General features: G+C 44.7%; 1 protein-coding gene across 5 annotated transcripts in view; it reads right to left on the reverse strand.

Annotated features, from left to right (window-relative positions):
* Nucleotides 1–315: 315 nt before the first annotated feature.
* The window catches only part of RNF20 (ring finger protein 20), a 44,970-nt gene continuing 22,332 nt past the window's right edge, over nt 316–22,953 (reverse strand). For 4 of the 5 annotated variants that reach the window (XM_038769450.1, XM_038769451.1, XM_038769449.1 and 1 more), the window contains exons 8-21: nt 20,218–20,364; nt 19,974–20,051; nt 19,738–19,857; nt 15,456–15,635; nt 13,690–13,825; nt 13,197–13,318; nt 12,181–12,563; nt 11,159–11,276; nt 9,117–9,266; nt 8,007–8,219; nt 5,426–5,551; nt 5,161–5,301; nt 4,701–4,802; nt 316–2,661 (exon numbers count right to left, since the gene is read on the reverse strand). In XM_038769450.1, coding sequence (XP_038625378.1) covers nt 2,485–2,661; nt 4,701–4,802; nt 5,161–5,301; nt 5,426–5,551; nt 8,007–8,219; nt 9,117–9,266; nt 11,159–11,276; nt 12,181–12,563; nt 13,197–13,318; nt 13,690–13,825; nt 15,456–15,635; nt 19,738–19,857; nt 19,974–20,051; nt 20,218–20,364 — 2,193 coding nt within the window. In that variant the 3' untranslated portion in view covers nt 316–2,484. The remainder of the gene's footprint in view (nt 2,662–4,700; nt 4,803–5,160; nt 5,302–5,425; nt 5,552–8,006; nt 8,220–9,116; nt 9,267–11,158; nt 11,277–12,180; nt 12,564–13,196; nt 13,319–13,689; nt 13,826–15,455; nt 15,636–19,737; nt 19,858–19,973; nt 20,052–20,217; nt 20,365–22,953) is intronic. The other variant, XM_038769453.1, reaches the window with a different exon arrangement.

Below are 22,953 nucleotides of genomic sequence, written 5' to 3' on the forward strand. Positions count from 1 at the left end.
CATGACATGGGGTAACAAAGCCAGGGGCAACTAATCACATATTCTAAGGTACCACCGAGAGGTAAAGGCTGGACTAAAAACAAGGTCTTACCTCCTAGTTCAGTGCTCTTTCCACTGAAGCCTAGGGCCCACGAGCATTGTCTTAAAACCAGGGACAATTCTTAGTGAGAGAGTTCCTTATATTGTCTAGAATGCTTTATTTTACATTCTGCTGATCAGCAACATCAATCATTTCTGCAGAGGTGAGGGTAAAAATGAGCAAGACAATAATATGGCATTCATCTACTGGAAATGTATTTACAATTCTAGTTTTTCTGACCAGCATTGAAATGGATTTATTCATCAGCCACATGATGCAGTACTAGGTATCTTACCCACCAGGAAATGGGTGTGGGGGTTGTGGATATTTGAGTCCGGTTAGGAAAATGTGACATTTTGGTAGCCACTTGAGAGGGCAGGAGAAGGCTGATAGGAAGACTAGCTAAAAACAGGAAAAAAAATCAAATAAAAAATAAGATGACCAGAGTTCTGCCTAGCCCATGTAGACTACATGTCCAACTTGAAATACTCCTGGAGAAGCCAGAGTTTAGAAATAGACGATATAGGGAATTATGAAATCACAAAGCCAGCTTTCTGATTACAACTGAAATCTTAAATCTTTACATAAGTGATGAAAAAGACCAGTTCTTTGTCATCTCCATGGGTAAGGGGGGTAAACTATTGGACTAGCAAAATAGTTTTGTCACCACTAAGCATCAGAAGCAGAATTGAATCTTAAAGCTATGCATGAAAAAAAAAATCAAGGCTTATAGTTTCAGGCTTTTAAAAAATCGCTTAAACACAAGCCAAAGCTTTTGTTCAGAATGTACCATTACACTGTATGGGTAAAGTGTTTTAAAAACAATCTCTCCTTAAGTCTCTTATGTTTGTTTCTGCCCATGAGAAGCAGATGTTGCTGGACTGAACAGTTTTCCCTTTCATGGGATGAAAGCAATTTGGACACCTACTGAATTTGGATTTAACTTTATCAAGTATGAGTCACAGTGACTGAGTCCCCCCTGCCCCCAAGGCAGAGTTCAGGTCCTGGTTTCCATGGAGGCCAGGAAATTCCACTCTCTTCTGGGAGATGGAGCGGCCTCCACGTGCGAAGACTGAACAGACAGATGCTGAGCGGGAACATGACTGACGTCTACAAAGATCTATATAAGACTGGATAGGGCAGATGTCGAATTCCTGGGCACCAAGCACTAGCTGGAAGGTGAGGGGTTCGAGAGACAAAAGCAAACACTTCTTCACAAAGCAGGTCACAAACACATGGAATCTGTTACCTGTGCCAGCAGAAAATATCAACAGATTCAAGAATTGTTTGAATACATTCTTGGACAAGAATTCATAATTATATAATCAAGGAAAAAGTTAGGGATTCATGACAATGAGATGAAGATGGAGGTTTAGGAGGGTGTTTCTGCTGGAGATGAAATCTTGGGACGGGTGATCACTGACCTACCCAGAATAGCATTTCTTAAAAGTCCACCTAGGTGGATACCGATGAAAGATTTAGATGCATTAGGAAATATACAGAATGTGACTATAACCTGGAACATAATTGGAATTTGTGTCATATAAGAATAATCCACGTGGCAAAGTCATGCTGTGAGCAAACAGTTCTCTGGAAAGGAGGAAGAGATCACAGCAGGGAGGAAGAGGAAGCCTAAAATGATGCTAGTAAAGAGTTCTCTTTATTAGGATCAAACCCTGCTTTCTCCTTCCTCTCCTCATTCTGACATGACTGAAAGACAAAGGAAAAATGAAGTCACCATGTTCATAATTGATTGAGCCTAAAAAGATTTAGGGAATTTACTTGATTGGACCGCCAAAACAACGCTAAAACACAGAAACCCAGTTTGTTGTGCTTCTTGACAGAGAAAATTGGGGTTTGTGCTCCTGCCTCTGAAAAGAGAGTATCCCAAGGAATCCATTTTAAGCTGCAAGTGCACAAGGGATACGCCAACTAGCCATTGGCAAGTTACAGCTAAAGGGCTCCAGTTTCCCTCATTTCTGCTGCTGGTAACGCACCTCTTAGTTCACGTTGAGTCAGTACTATTCAAAGCTGAAGATACCAATTCTTCAGCTTTAGGAGGGGGTAGCCAGGCCAACATGAACAGAGGTCCTTTAAAAAAAAAAACTTGACAGCTGATGAAAAGTCTTTTTGGGGGGAAGGGGGGTTGGGAAGGGGGGAAAAAAAGCTGGAAGACAAAGCAAATAGAGCTGATTTGTTTTTAGTCCCCAAACCTCCATCTGGAATCTTCCAATCCTCCCCCTATGGTCACCGGTAGCTACTATGGAAAGCATGGGCACAGGGATTGGTGAGGGTGGACAGAGAAACTGCCCTGCTGATGACAGTCAAAGTGGGAAGAGGAAGGGGTTTGGTGGTTATTGGAAAAGTGCTCTCCTCTCTTCTCCTCTCCCCTCTCACGATGCACTTCAACCAATGTAGATACGATGGAAGTCATTAGCACCGAAGGCAGCGTTGCACTTAGGACATTTGCGTTGGCGAGTGTCATAGCGTGTCTTCACACACTCAAAGCAAAAGACATGAAAGCATTTGGTCAGCACGGCATCTTTCTTGCGCATATTGCAACATGGGCAGGTCAGTCGTGCCTGCAAAGGAGAGAGTTGGTAGTAGTAACAATAATAGCATACGTTAAGTGCTTACTCTGTGCCAAGCACTGGGGTAGATACGAGAGAATCAGGTCGGGCACAGTCCCTGTACCAAACAGGGCTCACAGTCTAGGTAGGAAGGAAAGCATGCATTGAGTCCCATTTTACAGGTGACAAAATTGAGGACCAGAGACCTGAAGGTCACACAGCAGGTAAGTGGTGGAGCTGGGATTAGAAATCAGTTCCTTTGACTCCAGGCCCATGTTCATTCCACTGGGTCCCATGGCTTCTCAAAAGTGAAAGTCTAAGCCATGACATGAGACGGATTGGAAAAACCCTCACATATTCCAAAAAACAAGCAACACCACTCCAGAAGAATGAGGCCCTCAAAAGTGGATGCTCCTTCCAGAGAAGGGATGGCCTTCATCAATACAGCAAGTTTAATGAAGCTCAGTGCTCCCTCTCTCCCTATGGAACAGTAATCCTACTGCAGGCCTTTCTTTCCCCCCTTGGATTTGTTAAGTGCTTCCTCCCCCTCCCATCCCCTTACTGTGGGGGTTCCTCAAGGTTCAGTTCTTGGTCCCCTTCTGTTCTCAATCTACACTCACTCCCTTGGTGACCTCATTCACTCCCACGGCTTCAACTATCATCTCTACACTGATGACACCCAAATCTACATCTCTGCCCCTGCTCTCTCCCCCTCCCTCCAGGCTCGCATCTCCTCCTGCCTTCAGGACATCTCCATCTGGATGTCTGCCCGCCACCTAAAACTCAACATGTCCAAGACTGAACTCCTTGTCTTCCCTCCCAAACCCTGCCCTCTCCCTGACTTTCCCATCACTGTTGACGACACTACCATCCTTCCCGTCTCACAGGCCCCCAACCTTGGTGTCATCCTCGACCGCTCTCTCGTTCACCCCTCACATCCAAGCCGTCACCAAAACCTGCCAGTCTCAGCTCCGCAACATTGCCAAGATCCGCCCTTTCCTCTCCATCCAAACCGCACCCTGCTCGTTCAAGCTCTCATCCTATCCTATCTGGACTACTGTATCAGCCTCCTCTCCGATCTCCCATCCTCTTGTCTCTCCCCACTTCAATCCATACTTCACGCCGTTGCCCGGATTGTCTTTGTCCAGAAACGCTCTGGGCATGTTACTCCCCTCCTCAAAAATCTCCAGTGGCTACCAATCTGCGCATCAGGCAGAAACTCCTCACTCTCGGCTTCAAGACTCTCCATCACCTCGCCCCCTCCTACCTCACCTCCCTTCTCTCCTTCTACAGCCCAGCCCGCACCCTCCGCTCCTCTGCTGCTAATCTCCTCACCGTGCCTCGTTCTCGCCTGTCCCGCCGTCGACCCCCAGCCCACATCATCCCCCTGGCCTGGAATGCCCTCCCTTCCCACATCTGCCAAGCTAGCTCTCTTCCTCCCTTCAAGGCCCTACTGAGAGCTCACCTCCTCCAGGAGGCCTTCCCAGACTGAGCCCCCTCCTTCCTCTCCCCCTCTCCACCCCCCCCCCGTCTTCCCTCCTTCCCCTCCCCGCAGCACCTGTATCTATGTATATATGATTGTGCATATTTATTACTCTATTTTACTTGTACATATCTATTCTATTTATTTTATTTTGTTAATATGTTTGGTTTTGTTCTCTGTCTCCCCCTTCTAGACTATGAGCCCACTGTTGGGTAGGGACCATCTCTATATGTTGCCAACTTGTACTTCCCAAGCGCTTAGTACAGTGCTCTGCACACAGTAAGTGCTCAATAAATACGATTGACTGATTGATACTATGTGTCAAGCACTGTTCTAAGTGCTGAGGTAGATACGAGTTCATCAGGATGGAAACGGTCCCTGTCCCACATGAGGCTCCCAGTCTAAGGAAAAGGGAACTGAGGCAAAGTGAAGTTAAGTGACTTGCCTAAGGTCACACAGTAGGCAACTGAGATTAGAACCAGGACCTCTAATTCCCAGGCACTAGGCCATCCTGCTCCTCCATTAGCCTTTCCACTAATTAGAGGATATAACCCCTTTGCTGGCTCACCTTGTAATCCTTGATCTCTTCCATCAGGATCTCATCACACTTGGGTACATTGTCTGGCTTCTTTGTGGTCTCCAGCTTTCTGCGCAGTCGGGAGATATCCTCCTGGAGGAGGAGAACATACTGATAAGGCTCATCTCCTTCAATCAATCAATGGTATTTATTGAGCACTTACTGTGTGCAGAGCACCCTACTAAACGCTTAGAAGTATAGAATAGAGTCCCTATGGGAAGCGATGTAATTGAAGAACAGATGTCATTCCCTTATATTACAGTTCAGGTAACTATGACCAATTTGAAAAAACCAATGTAACAAAGAGTGCAGGCATGAAAGGAGAGGCAGGGATGAAAAAGCCATATGCTGGCAAAGTTGTTAAAAATGTAGTCAGCACGGTGGGTTAAAAGAACTCTCAGAGTCTGGGCCCATCTTGGGGCTGAAGACACTGAGAAGCACGTGTTTCTACCTGGGCTCGTTTGAAGTTGAACAGATCCTTTTCTTTGGTCACACTGTTCTCCACAATCTCATCCTGAAACTCGTGCAGTTTTTTCTGGGCCATCTCCAGTTGGGATTTGAGGTCATCTGCAAGCTGGGCGGCTTCCATCGCCTAGAGGCGGCGGCAAGAAAACAAAACAGCAGATCACCACCCCTTGATTCCAGTGATGCAAAGAGGCAGTCGTTTCATCTGAACCTCTGACTCAGTTGCCCTACGATGCTCAGACAACACCTACCTTGCGCTTGTTCATTTCGAGTGCCTGGGTTCGGAGTCCCAGCTCCTTCTCCCCTGTGCCAATGTTGCTCTGAAGCAAATGTTCCTTTTCCTCCAGTTTCCGCACTACCTGCAACTGGGCATCCACCTTCAAAGGGGAAAAGGGGAGACAGCTCAAACAAAGGAAAGGAGGAGCAGGAGAGTTGTTAACCCTCCATTAGCAGAAGGCCACCAAGTATGGCGGATTGTATATACATGGGCTACAAGCCTTAAGCTTCATTCCAGGGTTCACCATTGAATGAGTAAGAATCCAGGAAATGGCACAAGATCCAAACTTTCATTTGCCCACCTGTAAGACTGTACCTATCTTACGGTGATGGAGTGAGGAGTCATTAATATGTTTTTAAATGCACTGAGGTTCTCAGACAAAAGGCAATCTCTCTTTCTCTCAGATACATACCCATCCATGGCGGGGGGGGGGGGGGGGGGGGGGGAGGGGAGGGGAGGGGAAAGAGAGAGAGAGAGAGAGAGAGAGAGAGAGAGAGAGAGAGAGAGTGTGTGTGTGTGTGTGTGTGTGTGTGTGTGTGTGTGTGTGTGTGTGTGTGTGTGTGTGTGTGAGTGAGTGAGTTTGGTGAGCCAGGCAATGTTTAGGTCACTAAAGACTAAAGACTAAAATGCAGTTATTTCTTCAGCCAAGGAACCACCATGGAGCTGCTCACTTATAAAGGACTTTATGAGGGGGTAGGGGGGAGAGGAGGAAGAAGGAGAGAGGGGGAGAGGAGGAAGAAGGAGAGAGGGGGAGAGGAGGAAGAAAGAGAGAGGGGGAGACGCCTCTTGTATTGTGCACTGAGTTATATTTTCAGAAGAAGTGATGAGTTGCACCGAGCAGATAGCTCTCTTGCCTGGTCCCCAAGTTCTCATTTTGCAAAAAGCCCGCAGGGAAAGTAGGTGCAGACCACAGTTTTCTAAGAAACATGGTCTGCAGAAATAAAGATGCTAAACATCCTCAACCTGCAGTAAAATGTATTTTCAGTAAAAAGAAGCTGAGTGCGTTTTGGGTGATGGATTAAGACCTAAGGAGTGGCACAATGGAGTCGGGGTGGGAGTGACCCAGTAGGAGGAGTGAATTATAAATCCTGGCAATATGTTGCACTCCTCGGAAATAAACACAAACAATCCTGGAACAAATTCATCAGGATGAAGGTGGAATCTTCATTTCTGCAGACTTATGTTTCCTTGTGGGCAGGGAACGAATATGTCTATCAGCTCTGTTGTATTGTGCTCTCCCAAATGCTTAGTACAGTGCTCTGCCCATAGTAAGCGCTCAATAAATATCACTGATTGATGGATTAATCAAAAAGGCCAGGGTCTCCCAGGGGAACCTGAGAAGTGCTTGACTGTATCTGGACTATTGTAAGCACAGATGTACATAGCCTCAGAAATGCCAAACTGGAGAAGATCAGAACAAGATTCCTTTTCTTAAAAATAAATTTTTTTAAACAGTACTTGTCAAGTGCATACTATATGCCAGGCATTGTTCTAAGTGCTGGTGTAGGTACAAGATGATCACGTTGGACACTGTCCCTGTCCTACATGGGGCTTGCAGTCTTAATCCCCATTTTACAGATGAGGTAACTGAGGCCCAGAGACGTGACTTGTCCAAGGCAGACCAGTGGCGGAGCTGGGATTAGAATCCAGGTCCTTCTGACCCTGGGCTCTATCCATTAGGCCTCTCAAGCTTCTCACACTGCTTCTATCTTAGAGCCTCCAGCACGGTGTTTATCCTAACTTTATGGATGATCTTCTTCCTCATCTACCTTAAGCCAGTCAAGGGAAGCAATATTTATTTATATAAATGTCTGTCTCCCGGTCTAGACGGTAAGTTCATTGTGGGCAGGGAATGTGTTTATTGTCATATTGTACTCTCCCAAAAGCTTAGGACAGTGCTCTTCACATAGTAGATGCTGAAATTGAATGAATTGAATGAATGAATGAACATGAACCAGTGGAAAGAGCGCAGGCCTGGTAGGAAGAGGACGGGTGCTAATACCGGCTCTGCCAGTCAGAGAAGAAGTGTGGCTCAATGGAAAGAGCCCGGGCTTGGGAGTCGGAGGTTGTGGGTTCTAATCCCGGCTCCGCCGCTTGTCAGCTGTGTGACTTTGGGCAAGCCACTTACCTTCCCTGTGCCTCAGTTACCTCATCTGTAAAATGGGGATTAAGACTGTGAGCCCCACGGGGGACAACCTGATCACCTTGTATCCACCCCAGCACTTAGAACAGTAATTTGCACATAGTAAGCGCTTTAACAAATGCCATTATTATTATTATTTGCTGTGTGACACTGGGTAAGTCAATTAAATTCTCTATGACTCAGTTTCCTCATCTATAACATGGGGATGAAATTCTACTCCCTCCTACTAAGACTGTGAGCCCCACATGGGACAGGGACTATGTCCGATCTGGTTGTCTTGTATCTACCCTAATGTTTAGTACAGTGTTTGGCAGAATGCTTAACAAGTACCATAAAAAAGCAAGAGAGCAGATTACAAGATAGCTGGTTCCATGCAGGGAAAGGCCTAGTCATTCATTTCTCTTCTGCTTACCTGAGTCTTTAGAGTGAGGACTTGGTCTGCTAGTTCCTCTTTTTCTTCCTTCAGCAATTTATGAATCTGATTGGATTTGATGCGCTCTGACATAAGTTTGAAGTTGGCATCATCCTTCTCCCTTAACTGCTGCATCAGACGGATATTCTGCTCTTGCATATCTTCAAAGGCCTGGCCTGTTACATCCATTTCTGAGAGGAGGGCCTCTTCCTCCTGGGTCGGCAAAAAAAAAAAAAAAAAAAAAGAAAAAAGAAAAGAAAAAAGTTGATTTTTTTTTTTGGCCCTCTTCCCAGTTCCCCTAGAAACTGCAAAGGAAGACCTACCTTTTCTCATTTTCCATAAAGACTTGAATAATGACATTAGAAGCTACCCCACCCTGGTAATAAGAACAAGCAAAGATCAAGGGCCTGCAAAAGAAGCCTCAAAACATGTGGAGCCTTTCAGGGTATATTAACCATATGTTTTGACATTTTCCCTCAGGGAAAATCCTCAATTTAAACTTCTTTAAACCCTTCTGGCTTTTCTTCTTCTACCACAACCTACATATGGCTGTTCAATCTTAGATAACCCTGAGTGTCATTCATCCATTTTTAAAACAAAGCGCCAATTAACAGGTTCAAGTTGAAGAGATGGAAATAATCTCCTGGGTATATACTACCCAGTATACTACCTATAGTATAGTATAGTATACTATATAGTATAGTATAATATAGGTAGTATAGGTAATACTACCTATTATAATGCCACATATGTAACAAATACTCAAATGTTATTGGATAATCATCTCCCACTCTCCACTGGATCTCACTTCTTGGGAATAAGGTAAGAAGGAGGCATTTTCTCTCATTTTACCCAAAATTTCGCTGGGGTGAGCTCTCTAGATTGTATACTCCTTGAGGGCGGGGATAGGGTCTACCAACTCGTATTGTACTCTTCCAGGTGCTCACTATAGTGCTCTGTATACGGTAAGTGCTCAATAAATACCACTGATCAATCACAGAACTGAACCGGAGCTGGACTATTACCCACTAGAAGAGGCAAGGCCTTCTAGTGCCGCTTCCCATCAAGAACCGTCCATGTAATTAGTGGGCCAATGCAAGATCTCCTCACCTGCTTGGCCATGGCAAGCTTCTTCTGCAGGTATTCAATCTGTTCCTCTACCGCTCGGATCTTCCGCAGGGCATCTTCGTCAGCCATTTTCTTGCTTTCCTTTTTCTCTTTATCTTCTAGGTCCTTAAGCCTCTGCCTGAGATCATCCAACTGTGAGGAGACAGGAGTTAGCTTTCATAGGCATGAAAAAGCCAGAGACTATTTAAAAAAATAAACAAAACCCCTCATTCCCAAATAACTCCACAAAGGGAAGCTGCTTAAGCTAAGCATAATAATTGCAGGATGATGTGCCAAGCATTGTGGTAAAGACTGGGGTAGGGACACAGGGGGCTCAGAGTCTAAGCATTTGAATTACACTTTATCTTTTAAAAGTACAGTAGGGGCATTTATTGGGCACTGTGCCACTTGGAATGGTACAGTCTACTAGGCACTTGGGAACTACAGAATAATGAAATAACATCCCCAGCTCGCAAGGAATTAAGATTCTAAAAGAGAAGACAAAATAAGTCATGAGCAGACATGGGAGGGGACGGGATGCTTCAGGAAGGTGCTCTGTGAAGCACTGTGTGACACAGGTCAAAAGGAAAGAGCAGAAACACTAGACAGGAAGGCACCATGATACTCTGGAGGTGTGAGGGTCACAAGGAGGCAAGATATATTATTGCAAAGGATTCTTTAGGAGAATTCCTCATTGACACAAAGCTAACCCTCAGTGCCAAATGAATGCTTTCTTAGTATTATGGTATCTGTTAAGCACTTGTTATGTATCAAGCGTTGCTCTAAGCTCTGGGGCAGATAGCAATTAATCAGGTTGGACACAGTCCCTGTCCCATATGGGGCTCACAGCTGGGAATGTTGTGCCGTCAGTGGTAACATCTTTGCAGTCGCAAGCCATTACTCCTGGTTCAGAGCCCACCAGGAGTAACTTGACATCAGCGCCTGATTAAGACGTCTGTCTTAGGCCCTTCCTACCCCCAAGCCTTGTCCATACGGCCTAGAGCTGGCCTGGGGTGCCTCATGGCAATCTGCAGAGCGTAGGATGAGGGCAGAGTAAGCCAAGTCAACACCCTGGTCAATCAGGTGGCTCATACAAGAATGCAATTTCATGGCTAATACTCCACAATTTTATAAGCCTAAATTAGTAGCTTTTAGCCCGAACCCCGAAATAAAACAAAATACAAAAATTTGTTTGAAAGAAAAGAGGGCTGAAGGGTGGCTGCTTTCATATCTGTCATCGTCTAGACCTTTTGCATCTTTGTTCACTTTTCCTTATGTGCCTGTCTCCAACACCCCGTGCCATTCTTAGATCATGAGCCCCTTGGGGTCAGGGGCCATGCCTATATCTCATCTTATGTATTTCCTTTATAGTGCTTAGTTCAGTGCTTTGCACACAGTACACACTAAATACTCTATTATTAAGATGAGCCATTAAGAAATGTGAGTTTGTTCTTCCTTTTTTCAGGGGGGCAGGCATCTTAATTTTGCCCCATGCAGACTTACTGATGTCTTTCAGAAGATGTAAAAGTAAATGACAATTAAAAACGAATAGCATTTAAAAATATTAAAAGCTAGGGAGGAAAGCACCCTTTTACAGATGGGAAAGTTGTTCACTTGTTGAGGTATGTGCAAAAGCAGCATGGCTGAGTGGATGGAGCACAGGCCCGGGAGTCAGAAGGACCTGGATTCTATCCCAGCTCCCCCACTTGTCTGTTCTGTGACCTTGGGCAAGTCACTTGACTCCTCTGGGCCTCACTTACCTCATCTGTAAAATGGGGATTAAGACAGTGAAACCCCACCTAGGACATGGACTGTGTGCAACCTGATTAGCTCGTATGTACCCCAGTGCTTAGTACAGTGCCTGGCACACAGTAAGCAATTAACAAATACCATAAAATTAAAAACAAAAGTCATACAGGTGAAATTTTGCCATATACCTAAATATATGGCAGTTTTTTCCCCAATGCTGTGTTCTTAAAATACATATAAAACTCACCCAAGACTTAAACAAGAATGACAGAAAGGCAGACATTTAACTTGATTACCTCAGCTTTAGCCTTCTTCTCTGCTGCCATTAGCTGAACCTTGTCCCTCTGCTCTTTGGGTGCAGAGCGGTACATATCTAGCAATAACTTCATCTCCTTTTGACTCTCTTGTGCTTTCCTACCAATACGAAAGCCCAATGTTATGAGAACATCACAGAATACCATGGAAAGGAATCCATCAGAGTATCTTCACTGAAAAGGAAAACATTTTCATATTGCTCTTTATATCTCACACATTTGCTGTGAGGTGGGCCTCTGCCACCCCTCAAGGTGACACAACAAGCATTAAGAGTACAGGACAACTGTGTAACAACCAGACAAGTTGGTGAGAGCGAGGCAATGGGGCAAATTATACACCTGGGGAGGAAGAGAGGAATGCCTGCCTTTGTAGTAAGGTGACTCATTTATCTCCTGGATCACACAGGTTGGGATTAGATTTCTGATGGGTTCAATTCCCCTTAAAAAAAACCAAAAAACCCTTCTTCTAGTCTCTCCCTTCCCAGATTTCAGTGAATCTTTCAGCCAAACAAAGACAAACATGAAGATAATCAATGAACCTAAAGATACTTCTGACTCCCAACCGCTCATCATAGCTTTTTAGAGCAGGAGTGGGTAATCTTATGGCCGTATTTTGTAATGAAGTTGTGTTGGGGGCGGGGGTTGAACCCTGGAAGTACAGCCACTTCCAAAATTGGCAGCTCCTGCCTAACCCAGAAGCCGAATGGGATTCCATTCATCAAACCCACTGGACTGTGGGTTTCACGGTGCCACGGGATGCCTACTGGCAATCGTGGCTGCAGCAGAGTGGGGTTAGAAGGTGCCGTCAGCAGAACTTGCAGGCTTAGAGCCAGGCTGAATCTAGCCCACAGGCTAGAATCATTTTGCCCAATCCTGCTACAGAGCACCAACAGTTGGCGGGCTGCTAAAATACCATATCACCAAATTAATGGAAACAACACAGAAAAATAGGATATCTTCAGGGAAACAGAAGACAGAGAAATAACCAATAGTGTTGCTCTCACTTGAGATCAGCCTTCAGCTGTTTGATCACTTCTGCTTCCTTCTTCCTCCCGTCCTCATGTTTCCCTTTCTCCTTATCCTTGGTCGATTCTCTCTCCTTTTCTGACTCCTTCTGCTTTTGCTTCTCCCGCTCCCGCTCCTTTTCCTTTTCCCGTTCTCTCTCCTTTTCCTTCTCCCGCTCCCTCTCCTTCTCGCGCCTCTCGCGTTCTCGCTCCTCCTCGTCCCGTTTGGCTTTGGTGTCACTGGCTTCTTCCAGGCTGGCCTTGGATGCGGACCCCTGAGTGGACGAGTCCTCTGGCTCCTGTTTGATTTCCACTGGCTCCTCCTTGGGATCTTCAGTGCTTGACTGGGACTGCAGGAGAGCGCTACCACTACGCAGGCGGGTCTGAAAGAATCCACAAAGGAAAAACAAATACACAAACAAACACAAAACATAAGCAGAAACTGGTAAGGAGGTGCTTGCAATCAACACATTGCCCTTCTTAGCTGCTAGCTGCCCCACCTCAGTAAGATTTCCCGCCTGACCACAAGAGCAATATCAGGAACAATTTAAAATTATTTGAAATCAATCAACTGGCTGCAGTGTGCCCCTGGCCTATTACTAGTAATAATAATGATGGCATTTGTTAAGCGCTTACTATGTGCACAGCACTGTTCTAAGCGCTGGAGGGGATACAAGGTGATCAAGTTGTCCCACGTGGGGCTCACAGTCTTCATCCCCATTTGACAGATGAGGTAACTGAGGCTCAGAGAAGTTAAGTGACTTGCCCAAGGTCACACGGCAGACATGTGGTGGAGTTTGGATTTGAACCCATGACCTCTGACTCCAAAGCCCGGGCTCTTTCCACTGAGCCACGCTGCTTCTCTAATAATACATAGCATCTCTATTTTTCCCAGGAGGCAGCAATAAAAATTAAGCCAGGGGTATTTTTAGTATGGTACGGAAAGCAATACAGCACTAAAAGGCAAACATCTCCTCCCTGTTTTGATGCAGGGCACATGTTCTTCATGCAGTTACCTTACTCAGGTCAGACTGAGCCTCTCTCAATTTCCGCTTGTACCTTAGGACTTCCCCCTTTAGCTGGTGGTTATGATTCTGAAGGCTACTGATGAGGTGACGCATTTCTCGATTTATAGGCCCTGAAACACCAAAATAAAGAAAAGGTAATGAAAAGGCAAGAAAGTCAAAGCCAACAGAAACTTCCAAAAGAACAATGTGGGGAAGGGGGAAAATATTACACCAAGAGTTTGGGGTTTTTTTTGGGGGGGGGGCGGGGGGGGAGTTCAAAGAGGAAGGAATTAGTCACGAGTTTAGGTAAGCCTAAATCAGGCTGTGAAAAATTGAGTCACAAGACAATGTCAAGAACTGACCATGTTGGGGTCACTGGAAATTAATTTTATTTTCTGCTAATCCCATAAAATCAGCAATTCAATCACTGCCCTTTAGGGAGAGGGAGAGGGAGAGAGAGAGGGACAGGGAGAGGGAGAGAGAGAGAGAGAGAGTGTTATACCTGCTTGTTCATTAGCTGCCAGTGTCTGTTCAAATTCTATCCTCAACATCTCATACTCCTTGCGGACCTGTGCCAATGTGTCTTCTAGCTGTATGACTTCTGTCCTCAACTTCTTGTGGAGACTGACCTCATCCCGCTGAAATAAATGAGGGAGGAAAAAAAACAATTCAACTAAAATTCAAATCATCCTGGAAAGACTAAAGCCAATAAGCATAAGAGTTCCCTTCCCTCACATACGTTATTCTGTCCCTCCACTTCGTCAACTTTCCCGTCTGTCAGGAGGTTCACCTTTTGTTTCGGAAAGCTAGAAGATGCTTTATACCCCCATCCTTTCTCACTTCATGGAAAAGAAAAATTGCACTGGCTCTCATGACACCTCCTCTTCCCTCACCCTTCAATGTATCAACATCTGTCAAGACTCAGCTCTGGATCATTTGCTTTTCTTGTTTTAATATGCTCACTTCATTGAATTACCACCTCCATTCAGGTAACTCTCAAATCTAGAAGCACCAGTCCTCATAATGATCCCTTTCCTTCTTACCTTCAGGACATCTTAATTTGGTTACACCATCACTATATCGCACTTGATGCATCTAAAAATGAATTCTTCTCAAAGCCTCTTTTCTTAGCTTTTGTATCACTTGTCACGATAGTACCGCTAGTCACCTAGAATCCAACTGAATGTGGAAGGTTCAAGACAAAGCTATGATTATCATTATCATCATCATCAAGGCTGCAAGCTTCTGGAACAGGGAGAATGGTGGTGTTGTCAAGAGTGACGGGAAAATCAGACAGAGGAGCTCAGTTTTGAACGACTTTAAGGTGCTCGCAGATCATCCAGGTGGAGATGTCCTGGAGGCGGGAGGAGATAGAGTGTAAAGCAGGTGAGAATACAGGTCTGGTGAGTTGGAGATCAGGGTATCATCTGCACAGAGTTGGTAGCTGGCTGATAGCAGGTGAGCAGTTGAGCTTCCTGAGAGAATGAGTTTAGAGCAAAGAGTAAAAAGACCCAAAAAAGATTCTTGAGGAACACCCACAGTTCAAGGGGTGAAGCAGCGTGGTCTAGTGGAAAGAGCGCGGGCCTGGGAGTCAGCAGGACCTGGGTTCTAATCCCGACTCTGCCTCTTGTCTGCTGTGTGACTCTGGGCAAGTCACTTCACTTTTCTGACCCTCGGTTCCCTCATCTGTAAAATGGGGATTAAGACTGTGAGCTCCATGTGGGACAGGGATGCTATCCAGCCTGATTAGTTTCTATCTACCCCAGCACTCAGTACACTGCCTAGAACATAGTAAGCGCTTAACAAATACCATAAAAAAAGGAGAGGAAGACAAAGAGCCAGCAAAGGAGACTGAGAAAGAGCAGAGAGGTAGGAAGAGAAATCAGAAGACTACTGGGTCAGTGAAACCAAGCCTAGAGAGTGCTCCAAAGTATCAAAGGTAACCAAAGATTGAAGAACATTAGGTCACAACACAGCCCATTAGGTCTTAGATCGGAAACCCAAGGGCGTACTCTAATATAAACCCAAGGGCGTACTCTAATATCACCAGTGCTAAGTTTGGGGATCCTGCTGAAAGCAATATGGAATTCTTACTCTGTCCCAGAAAAGAAAAGGAGGGCTCAATTCCTGGAAGGTGAACACTGTGTCTACACAAGGCCTCATGCAAGGAACTGGGAAACATCAGTGGAGAAAAAGTTCTGTTGATCACTTTGGAAGGAAAAAAAAAGAAAATGGTCAAAGAGGCAAGAGAAAACAGTAGGCTACTACCTCAATGAGCTCCACCTGGCGCTGATGAGTCCCCCGAGTACCGTGAAGCAGGGTGCGAGCCTCATCCAAGTGTGCTTTCAGCTGGAGGCTCTCATTGTAAAGAACGGAGAACTGTGACTGCATACACCGGTATTCTGGGGTCTCCTTTACCACCTCCTCCACAGCACTTCGCAACTCCACCTGCACAAAAGGAGGGAAGACAGAAACACTGCTGGAATCCATTTCGAACAACGCCTCAGACAGCAATTGAGTTTTATAAGTACTCGTGTGAGGCAAAAGAAGTCTATGGAAAACCAACTTCAAACCACCACGTACAGAGTTATGAAAGTACTCGCAGGAAAGCAGCGACAAGCTCCTAAGGTTGACGGTTCTGAATTCTTTCCATTATTAGATAAATTATTATATAATATATACTGTATCACAGTATATGTATTATATATAATACAGTACATATATCAAGATTGTACCTGGATTGTGAAGTCCTTGAGGGACTTCTTATCTTCCCACCCGAACCCTGTCCTCCCCCTCATTTTCCCATCACTGTAGACGGCACCACCATCCTTCCTGTCTCACAAGCCCGTAATCTTGTAGTTATCCTTGACTTCTCTTTGTCATTCAACCCACATATTCAATCCATCATTAAATCCTGTTGGTTCCACCTTCATGACATCGCTAAAATCCACCCCTTCCTCTCCATCCAAACTGCTACCACGTTAATCCTTGATTACTGTATCAGCCTCCTTGCTGACCTCCCTGCCTCTTGTCTCTCCCCACTCCAGTCCATACTTCACTTTGCTGCCCAGATCATTTTCCCTCAAAAACATTCAGACCGTGTTTCCCCAATCCTCAAGCAACTGCAGTGGTTGCCCTTCCACCTCTGCATCAGACAAAATCTCCTCACCATTGATTTTAAAGTACTCAATCACCTTGCCCCCTCCTACCTCACCTTGCCACTCTCCTACTACAACCCAGCCTGCACACTTCGCTCCTCTAATGCTAACCTTCTCACTGAACCTCGGCCTCATCTATCTCGCCACTGACCTCTCGCCAACATCCTGCCTCTGGCCTGGAACGCCCTTCTTCATCATATCCGACAGACAATGACTCTCTCCACCCTTCAAAGCCTTATTGAAGGCACATCTCCTCCCAGAGGCCTTCCCTGACCAAGCCCTCTTCCTTTTCTTCAACTGCCTTCTGTGTTGCCCTGACTTGCTCCCTTTATTCATCCCCCACCTCCCAGCCCCACAGCACTTATATACATATCTGCAATTTATTTATTTATATTAATGTCTGTCTCCCCTTCTAGACTGTAAGTTCGTTGTGGGCAGGGAATGTGTTGGTTTATTGTTATATTGTACTCTCCCAAGCACGTAGTATAGTGCTTTGCACACAGTAAGTGCTCAATAAATACAACTGAATTGAATGAATGAATGTATGAATGGATGGGATGTCTATTGTACTCTGCTAAGGACTTAGTACAGTGCCCTACACAGAGTAAGTGCTCAATAAATACCACTGATTGATTGGTATTAGCAGTTTAAACAGATCCACACCCACTTATTACTACAGCGATCCAATCCCATGACTTCCCCTAGAGTAAAAAGTGATTCCCTAGACAAAGGCTTTTTTTTTTTTTAACATAAGTGATTAGAGGAGAAACTGGCTGATTCATCCAGAAATACTGCTTCATCCTTCTCAACTCTCATGCTCGCTGTTAAAGGGACACAACAGTTGGGAAAGAGGGGTCGCTTATACTCCTTAAGTTTTTCTGCAAATTGTCACGCCTTGGCCTTTAAGCAAGTTCAAAGAGCCCACTCCAGACATATCTGCTTAGGGAAGAATTCCCAGACATTTAGCAAAACCAGAATGCAGGAGGATCTTAATTACTGGGATGTTCCTTGCTAATCTGGTAGGCTTTACCATGGGTCAATGTCTGTGAAAATTTATATTAATCTTAGCCAGGGGTAGAAAAATCCCAGGGGTCCATTTGTCCAAGCTGCCAAAAATGTTGTCTTAGTAAGCAAAAAGTGCCTCAGCTTGTCACTCCTCCATCTCCCCGACACCATATGGCCTTTCTGGGTGGTTCTAAAGTCCCACTCACCCACCAGAGTGCCGAGAGGAGAGGAGCTCAAGTATGACTCCCCAGGCCTTCCAGCACCCTAACCAGGTGATGCAGGGGGCTCTGACTCTCCTTCCAACATGCCTCCTTCATATTCACACAGGTACAACAGAGGACATATTCACACAAGAACTCACAAACATCCTTCATGCCCTGTCACAGAGACAGAAAAAGAAGGAATGGGCTACAATACAGGCTCATAGGAAGATGGACACATACCAACTCACACTAGGAGGCAATAATTAGATAATAATTAGAGGCAATAATAATAATAGCAACAATAACGGTATCTGTTAAGTGCTTACTATGAGTCAAGCACTGTTCTAAGTACTGGGGTAGATACAAGTTAATCAGGTCGAACACAGTCCCTGTTCTTCGTGGGGCTCACAGTCTAAGTAGGAGGGAGAATAAGCACTGAATCCCCATTTTACAGACGAAGAAACTAAAACCCAGAGAAATTAAGTGATTTGCCCAAGGTCACAGCAGGCAAGTGGCAGAGCCAGGATCAGAACCCAGGTCCCCTAACTCCCGGGACTGTGCTCTTTCCACTAGGCCACACTGCTCTGGGGGGACAGGGGAGGGAAGGGGGAGGGAGAAACCAAGTTAAATGGACAGGAAACAAAGGAAGGAAGAATGAGAAAAGTACATCCTCTCTGTAATCTGGATAAATAACCCAGATATTTCTGCTAGAAATTTCTGAAGACAAGAGTCATCTAGCACAGTTGGCCTGATTATTCAAAATATGGTAATGTATGGAATAATGGTTTCTAAAAATGACAAAGTCCTCCTATGATCAGACTGCCACCATGGGCATTTTAACTGTATTAAGCAATGGGAAAGGCACACAAAAAGTATGCTGGGAAATGAAATTCCAGGATTAAGCATATAGGGCTGGCAGGCTGGAAAATAAAAATCACATCTCTTTTTGAAATGAAGGGATCAAGAGAAAAGAACTGTGAAACCCACTCTGGTCATATCAAAACATATCCAGACTTCATGTATAGGATAAAATACATTGAAAGTATCCCATTTTTCGAGTATGCATTCTGGCTATTCTTTTCAAAACTGAGGGTGCTAAAAATACTTATGGTGCTTGGCATATACAGTCTGTACTTAGAAAACCCAATTTAAAGATACCATCTTGGAATAGGTAGAGATCTTTTCTACTGCTTACAACTGAAGGTTCCTAATCAGTTTTAAAAATCACATCAATCTGCATTAGTTTATGCTGCAATTTTACTTTCTTTCCAACTATCATTTCAATAAGCCTTCATTCCATATTGTTTTACTAAAGTCTAATCTCACGGAAAAAATCATCACACCCAATCATATGGCCAAGACCACCACATTAGGGAAGAGATTAATTACTGATCATTTGAGCTTTCCAGGGCATAAGCAGACAAGAGATTTTTCAGGGTCTTGCCTGATTTAACCCATTTTCTACTCCCTAAATAGCTTTAATACACTGAGCGTTGAACCAGGGAAATCAACAGAGAAACAAACAAAAAATTTTGAACAATGTCATATTTTCCTGACTAAATTGGATTTCAAATGATTTATGAATCCATACTAGTTCTGCCAAAACAGGGCTATACTGGTTCATTGCACACTGTGCGCACAATATAGCCAGGACCGTGGGCCGCCCCCACATTCAAGAGGCAAATTTTACTGTCCGTAACAGTGTCTTCATGGAATACAAAGGCTAACTCTATACACTTTGCTGATGGCGACGGGTAGCTGGACTCTTCCAATCCCCGGCACCTCTTACTCCCCAGGGGGCAGAGGAGGAGCTGGGCAATTAATAGTTTGGGGGCCCTAACACACAACAAGTGACTTGAAAAATACAGAACATTAAGCCAAAAGCAGTCTAGAGAAACCAGAGCGCCAATACTGGTCAAGGCTTGTACCAGATGAGATTAGCTGCTGCCCACTATTTAACATTTAATAGATCGTGTCATACTGGGTGGAAAGCCACCCCTCAGTATATCAAGTTCCTGAATCAATGGCATATTTCAGCGCACGCTGAGTGCCGAGCCCTGCACTACACATTTGGGAGAATACAATGCAATAGAGTTGGTAGAGAGGTTCCCTGCCCACCATGCGCTTCCAGGCTAGAGGAAAACGAAGTTGCCCAGAACAGCTCCTGGGAGATGTTTCCCTTACCTTAAGCTTTTCATTCTGTGTGGTCACTTCTTCAAAGTCCTGACGTAGTTTCTCCAGCTCCGAATGGCGGTTCTCAGCCAGCTCTTTGTTCTCCTCAAGTTCTGCATTCATCTCTTCAAACTGGAGGCCAAGTAAGGACGGAGAGGTCCGAAAAATCAGATCACCGCTTCCCGCTTCCCCCTGAAAGACTGGCCTAACAGCACAGGTGAACACCACCCACTAGCCACCGACTTTACCTTGCGAGCGTTGATAGTGATCGTGCCTCCGTACAAGCTGCTCCCAGCTCCATACACCTTATAGCCTTTTGAGTTAACCTGAGGAGGACAAAGATTTTATTTCCGAGATCCTCTGATTCCACTCCCGTGCCCCAATTCCTCCCAGCTGGTAGCCCCAAAGCCCACCTCCAGGTTTATCTTCTGTACAGGTAGTTTTGTTTTTCTCTGTAGGGGTGCTGAAGATTGGAACGGAATCCGTACGTACCCGCTCTAGGACATCTGCTAGGTGCCGGTTTAGCCGCTGTTCCCTCTTACGGATCTTGTCGATGTCCCACTGGAGATCTTCGATCATAGTCTCCAGGACAGAAACTCGAGATTCTGCAGTCTCCACTTTGCCCTGCAACTTGGAGAACTGGGGTCGAAAACCAACACCCAGGGGGAAATTGAGGTGCCTGGGTTAGAAAGGGATCACCTGGTATTTTCTAGTTGAGTTTCCAAATCCCTCTGCTCTAGCCCCCTGCCCATGGACCATAACAGAGATGCTTTGTTACAAAAAGACAGCATCCATCTCTTTCTCTCCCCGACACATGAGGACTAAAGCTGGAACAGTAGCATCCCTGCAAATGGTCCCCTTTTTTCTCTCCCAACAGGTCAGAAAAAATTGGGGAGGCAGTGTGGTCTAAACGGAAAGAGCATGGGACTGGGAGCCAAGAGCTTACCACAGTGCTTGGCACATAGTCATATTGTTGCCGACTTGTACTTCCCAAGCACTTAGTACAGTGCTCTGCACACAGTAAGCGCTCAATACGAATGAATGAATGAACTCCTGCCTGACAGTTTCCAACCTTTCTTCCTCCATCAGGATTATTTGTTGGGAGTATGTATTTATGCCACCTTTTTATTATTCTTGAAGAAGAATAGCTCTAGAGTAGGAATGTAAGGCCACCTTTGAGAGGAAAAACTCCCATCCCACATGGCAATAGTTATCCACCCATCCTGTTACCTCAAATGGCACCACCATTAAGAACAACTGATTGACAACAGAGAATCAGCATGGCCTAGTGGAAAGAGCATGGCCTGGAAGACAAAAGACCTGGGTTCTAATTCCAGCTCTGCCACTTGCCTGCTGGGTGACCTTAGGCGAGTCACATAACTTCTCTGTGCCTCAGTTTCCTCAGCCATAAAAGGAGGATGCAATACCTGTTTTCCCTCCTACTTAAACTGTGAGCCCTAGGTGGGTCAGGTAGCATTTCTGGCCTGATTATCTTGATTCTACCCCAGCACTTAGAACTTAGGCTTGGAACATAGTAATTGCTTTAAAAAAATACAATTATTATTATTTTTAACAACTGCCAATCAAATGCTATTTTGACTTTTCTGTTTTGCTACTAAATCGAACTCACCCTGAGAATAAGACTTCAAGGACATCATAAAAATCTCTGCTCTTCTCACCTTATTTAGGTGCCTCACACCTGCATAAATAGTAGCTGTATTAATAAAAAACCTACGGAAGCAACTGCCATCTCCTTCCTGCCTTTTCCTTCTATACCTTCTTCTACCTGTTTTTCCATCTATAAATAATTTTACATTGGTTAGTAAGCTCCTTGAGGGTAAGGAACAGATATTAGCTAGTGTTGTACTCTCCCTCACCCTTAGTACAGTGCCTGTGACTCAGTAGTGACCCAATAAACACCATCGATGATGAGCTCTAATATTTATCTCAAAAGGTCTGCTCCAACATTAGACTGGCTGAGCATGGATAAAGAGTAAACATTCCAAAGAGTCTAAGCAAATGAGATAGGATCCAAATTTCAGGACTAGATTTAAAATCCAGTAATCCAGTTTTATCTTTTGTTTCTTGCAACATTTCATTCCACATAGGGAAAAAGACTGATCTGCTCTCATCCCTGCTGTCATGTCAGAAATATTTGGAACGGGAAATTAGAACACGTTTGCTGTTTGAACCATGTCGCTCCCTGCTTTTACCCCCACCCACACACCTTCAGCAACTTTCGCCTTCACACCTAATAATGATTCAGCTCTGTATTACTTTCCTTGGCTCAAAGGTCTTCTCTTTACTGAAAGGGACTCTTCCCAAGCTTCCAAGTCGGGACAGGGACTGTGTCCACCCTGATAAACCTTATATTTAACTCAGCGCTTAGAATAGTGCTTTGCACAAAGTGCTTTAAACAAATACAATAATATTAATAATAATTCTTCAAACAAAAAAAACCCAGCAATAATGGCAGAAGAATAGTTAAGAGGCCAAACTGTGATAAAGATCACCTTTCTATCCATTGTAGCCGTTTGGAGCCATATGAAGGGCTATGCCAGTGTTTGTATACCTTTCTCGCAGCATATAATTAACTCACTTGTTGGAATTCTGGACTATCTCTGTAGTGTCAAATTCCATGAAAGGACAATTATCAGAATTTCCAAAGTTGAAATTCCCCTTCCACTACCGCTGAGAAACTTGTGCATTTTCCCTATGGAAGATCAGCTTAACTACATTCATTACAATGTTAGACTCCTTTAAGAACTCTGCTTCTCCTAAGACTTCATAAAAATGTCCATTTTCATTTTTTCCTCATTACCGCAGTCCATCAAAACCTTTTTTGTTTGTTTCTTTGTCGTCCCATTCCCCTCCCCCCCCCCCCCGACACACCCACTTCCCTTTGTGGCCTTTGTTATTGTGCAGCAATCAAAATGCACAAAGTAACCACAGGTAGGGAAAATCCGATAAAGCAGGTCAAACTCAACTCAGTGGACAGCTCTGGAGCCATCATTAGCCATTATTTTCAAGGTGACAAGGAAGTCCCATTAACTAATGATGATAATGATTATTATTACTATGACATTTATTAAGCACTTTATTTTTGAAGTGCTGGAATAGTTACGAGTTAATCAGGTCAGTCACAGTCCCCGTCTCACACAGGGCTCTCAGTCTATGTAGGAGGGAAGACAGGCACTGAATCCCCATTTTATAGATGATGAAACCAAG

Source organism: Tachyglossus aculeatus, chromosome X4 (assembly GCF_015852505.1).
Source record: "Tachyglossus aculeatus isolate mTacAcu1 chromosome X4, mTacAcu1.pri, whole genome shotgun sequence".
Classification (NCBI taxonomy): Eukaryota; Metazoa; Chordata; class Mammalia; order Monotremata; family Tachyglossidae; genus Tachyglossus; species Tachyglossus aculeatus.